This window comes from Colobus angolensis, unplaced genomic scaffold (assembly GCF_000951035.1).
Source record: "Colobus angolensis palliatus isolate OR3802 unplaced genomic scaffold, Cang.pa_1.0 Scaffold8, whole genome shotgun sequence".
NCBI lineage: Eukaryota > Metazoa > Chordata > Mammalia > Primates > Cercopithecidae > Colobus > Colobus angolensis.
Window position 1 is genome coordinate 16,777,756 of NW_012121820.1, and position 4,564 is coordinate 16,782,319.

A 4,564-nucleotide genomic window follows, 5' to 3' on the forward strand; every position below is an offset into this window, starting at 1 on the left:
CCTGGCTTGGTGGCACACACCTATAATCCCAGCTACTTGGGAGGCTGAGGCAGGAGAATTGCTTGAACCCGGGAGGCGGAGGTTGCAGTGAGCTGAGATGATGCTGTTGCACTCCAGCCTGGACAACAGAGCAAGACTCTGTCTCAAAAAAAAATTGAATGAATAAATAAATAAAAATTAAAAATGTGTGCCCAGAGTTGTGCACAAATTATATTTTTAATAGTATCGTGAGAAATTGAGGTGTTGTGTTTTTTTTCTCTACTTCTGTTATTCTTTCGTAACTCCTGTCTTGATTCTTCTTTGTTTTGTCTCCTTATGTACTTCATTAGTCTTCTTGAATTTTTCCCTAATCCCAAACTACTAGAACTGTCCAAGGCCAGAAGGAATTGAAAAGAAGATGGTTTCTTGAAATCTCTCTTCCATACTTTGGTCTTTTGCAGCAGACAGTAACTTACTGGGCCACCCTTCAGTGTTCATCACTTATTTCCATTGAAGAACTTCAAACTCCTTCAAGTTCAAAAAAGCTGTGAACTCGAAGAAGGATTAGTATTGAAGCCATTGCTCTTATAACTTACTAGTCGTATGATCTTGGGCAAATTTCACATTCATATCCTCAATTTTCTCATCCCTAAATGGAGAATGATACTGCCTACCTCATAGGTTTAGTTCTTGTGGTTGGTAACTTACCCATATAAATTATAAGGTTAAATGAAATGAACTCTTTCCATAAGTTTGTTAACATTAAGAATTGAGCACTTTATCCAAGTTGTATTTTGTGAAGAAGTGAGAAAGAGAAATAAAATAGTAAAAAATAGAAGTTAAGAAAACACTTTTTCGGCCAGGCACAGTGACTCGCGCCTGTAATCCCAGCACTTTGGGAGGCTGAGGTGGGTGGACCATCTGAGGTCAGGAGTTTGAGATCAGCCTGGCCAACATGGTGAAACCTCATCTCTACTAAAAATACAAAAATTAGCCGGGTGTGATGGCATGCACCTGTAGTCCTGGCTACTCAGGAAGCTGAGGCAGGAGAATTACTTGAACCCGAGAGGTGGAGGTTGCCATGAGCCGAAATCGTGCCACTGCACTCCAACCTGGGCAACAGAGTGAGACTGTATCTCAAAAAAAGAAAAGAAAAGAAAACATTTTTAATAAGTTTTAATCAGCAAGTTTATCTATATGTAAACCCAAGGGTTTTTGTTTTCTACAGGTTATATTCCCAAATAACTTTGAAACAGGAAATGGAGGAAATGTACAGGGACATCTTCCCATGATGCCAATGTCTCCTCTAATGCACCCAAGAGTCAAGGAAGTTCGAACTGACAGTGGGAGTCTTCGAAGAGGTAGGTTCAACATTGGAAAAGGAATGAAAAAGTTACAAAGGGTATTTGGTTTTTTTTTCAGAGAAAATTTTAAGTCTTGTGAGTATATTATTATGAAATCTAATTTTTTCAGCAGGATTCAAAAAGGAGCTTGATGCTTGTGCCAGCACCCCTGTGTAGCTCATTGTACACTACATTATATACTATAATATATATATTATATACTATAGTGTATACTATATTAATATAATTTTAAATGTAATTTATTTAATAAATGTATGTAATCTTTCCTGAATGCTAATGGAGAACTGTTTAAATAAGCTCAAGTCAGGCATGATGGCATCTTTCTGTAGTCCTAGCTACTCAGGAGGCTGAGGCAGGAGGATTGAGGATTGTGTTTGAACCCAGCCTGGGCAAAATAGTGAGACCCCTCTCATGTCCCAAAAAAAAGAAAAAGAAGAAAGGGAAAAAAAAAGATAAGTGTATTAGTCTGTTCTCATGCTGCTAATAAAGACATACCCAAAGCTAGGTAATTTATAAAGGAAAGAGGTTTGATTTACTCACAGTTCCACATGACTGGGGAGACCTCACAATCATGGTAGAAGGCAAAGGAAGAGCAAAGGCACCTCTTACATGGCGGCAGGCAAGAGAGCTTGTGCAGGGGAACTCCCCTTGATAAAACCATCAGATCTTGTGAGACTTATTCACTATCAGGAGAACAGCACAGGAAAGACCCACCCCCATGATTCAATGACCTCCCACCTGGTCCCTCCCATGACACGGAATTATGGGAACAACAATCAAGATGAGATTTGGGTGGGGACGCAGCCAAATCATATCACTAAGCTAAATACCTACTTTTCCAAATTTCACAAATTGATATTCTCCTTTGCCTGTGTATGTCTCTGTAGAAAAACATTTAAAGCAAAATAAAATTTGTATTATCTTTGGAATGCTTAAGTCCATCTAATAAACTAGTTATTTATACTCTTAAAATAGTTCATTTTGAAACTCACCAATGGAAATATTTTAGTTCATTCTTCCTTATTTTCTTTTGTGATGTAGCGGGCTAATGTGTGCATCTTGTGGATTATATAGTTCTTGGATTTTAAAAAATCAGTTAAAATCTCCTGACCACATAGTATCCATTAACAAATCTTAGATGAACAAGTATTCAGGTTATATAGTATGGTACATCCATTTTTGGACTCTGTGTGATTGTGTATGTGTGTTTGTCTGTCTGTCTGTCTGTCTGCAGTCTTTGCTTTATATAAAATGCAGGATCATAAAAATGACTGCAGACCAGGCGCAGTGGCTCACACCTGTAATCCCAGCACTTTGTGAGGCCGAGGCGGGCAGATCACCTGAGGTCAGGAGTTCGAGATCAGCCTGGCCAACATGGTGTGACCCCGTCTCTACCAAAAACACAAAAATTAGCTGGATTTGGTGGCAGGCACCTGTAATCCCAGCTACTCAGGAGGCTGAGGCAGGAGAATCACTTGAACCCAGGAGGTTGCAGTGAGCCAAGATCGCACCACTGGACCCCAACCTGGGGGATGGAGCAAGACTCTGTCTCAAAAAAAAAAAAAAAAAAAAAGCCGGGCACAGTGGCTCACACCTGTAATCCCAGCTACTCGGGAGGCTGAGGCAGGAGAATCACTTGAACCCCTGAGGCAGAGGTTGCAGTTAGCCAAGATCGCACCACTGCTCTCCAGCCTGGGCAACAGAGGGAAACTCTGTCTCAAAAAGAAGAAGAAGAAAGCCACAGTTAGTCCTACATGCAAGTCCAGACTAGAACTGACTGCTTGAAACCACATTGCCTTCTCACCTTTCTCCTCTGCAGGTTATTGAGGTGGTGATCCGCTCAGAAGAAGGGCTCTCAAGGGACATGGTGAAACACCTGAACAGCATTGAAGAACAGATTTTGGAGAGTTTAGCATGGAGTCACGATTCTGCACTGTGGGAGGCTCTCCAGGTTTCTGCAAACAAAATTCCTACCTGTGAAGAAGTGAGTCTGGGCAAGGCTGATAATCCTATCATTAAAAAAAAAAAAAAACAGCTTTATTGAGAGATAATTCCTATGTCATATCATACAGTTCACCCATTTTAAGTGTACAGTTCAGGGGTTTTAGTATATAAATAGATATGTGCAGCCATAACCACAATTTTAGAATATATTCATCACTTCAAAAAGAAACATACATCCTTTAGCTATCACTTCCCTACCCCCATATCTTCTCCCTAGCTCTAAGTAACTGCTAATCTACTTTCTGTCTCCATAAATTTTCCTATTCTAGACATTTCATATAAATGGAATCATAAAAATGTAGTTCCTTTTGACTGGTTGTCTGTCGCTTAGCATGATGTTTTTAAGGTTCATCCATGTTGTAGAATGTATCAGTATTTCATTTCCTCTTTTTTTTTTAAGGTGGGGTTTCCCTCTGTTGCCCAGGCTGGTGTGCAGTGTTGCAAACGTGCCACACTGACTGCACCCTCAACTTCCTCGGCCCAAACGGCCCTTCTGCCTCTCAAGTAGCTGAGACCACAGGCACATACCACCACACCCACACCCGGCTAATTTTTTTTTCTTTCTACTTTTCTTTTTTTGAGACGGAGTCTTGCTCTGTCACCCAGGCTGGAGTGCGGTGGCGCAATCTTGACTCACTGCAACGTCTGCCTCCCGGTTCAAGTAATTCTCTGCCTCAGCCTCCCAAGTAACTGGGACTATAGGCACCCACAACCACGCCCTGCTAATTTCTTTGTATTTTTAGTAGAGAAGGGGTTTCACCGTGTTAGCCAGGATAGTCTCCCAAAGTGCTAGGATTACAGGTATGAGCCACTGCGCCTGGCCTGTCTTTTCACTTTCTTGATGGTGTCTTTGAAATGCAAAAATTTTTAATTTTGATGGTGTCCAATTCAGATATTTTTTTCTTTTGCTTGTGCTTTTTGGTATCATGTCTAGGAAACAGTTAAACTTATTTAAAATTTTTCAAATGTCTGTGTAAAGATTGAACACTTTTCATTAGTGGCATTTAGAATTAAAAAATAAAAAACAGAGGCCGGCCACAGTGGCTCATAACTGTAATCCCAGCACTTTGGGAGGCCAAGGCAGGTGGATTGCCTGAGGTCAGGAGTTCGAGACCAGGTTGGCCGGCTGGCCAACATGGTGAAACCCCGTCTCTACTAAAAATACAAAAAAATTAGCCTGGCTTGGTGGCACACACCTATAATCCCAGCTACTTGGG

General features: G+C 40.9%; 1 protein-coding gene across 1 annotated transcript in view; it reads left to right on the forward strand.

Annotated features, from left to right (window-relative positions):
• The window catches only part of RBL1 (retinoblastoma-like 1), a 111,118-nt gene that overhangs the window by 66,071 nt on the left and 40,483 nt on the right, over positions 1–4,564 (forward strand). Inside the window, exon 13 of the mRNA XM_011929212.1 lies at positions 3,163–3,327. Within this exon, the coding sequence (XP_011784602.1) occupies positions 3,163–3,327 (165 nt within the window). The remainder of the gene's footprint in view (positions 1–3,162; positions 3,328–4,564) is intronic.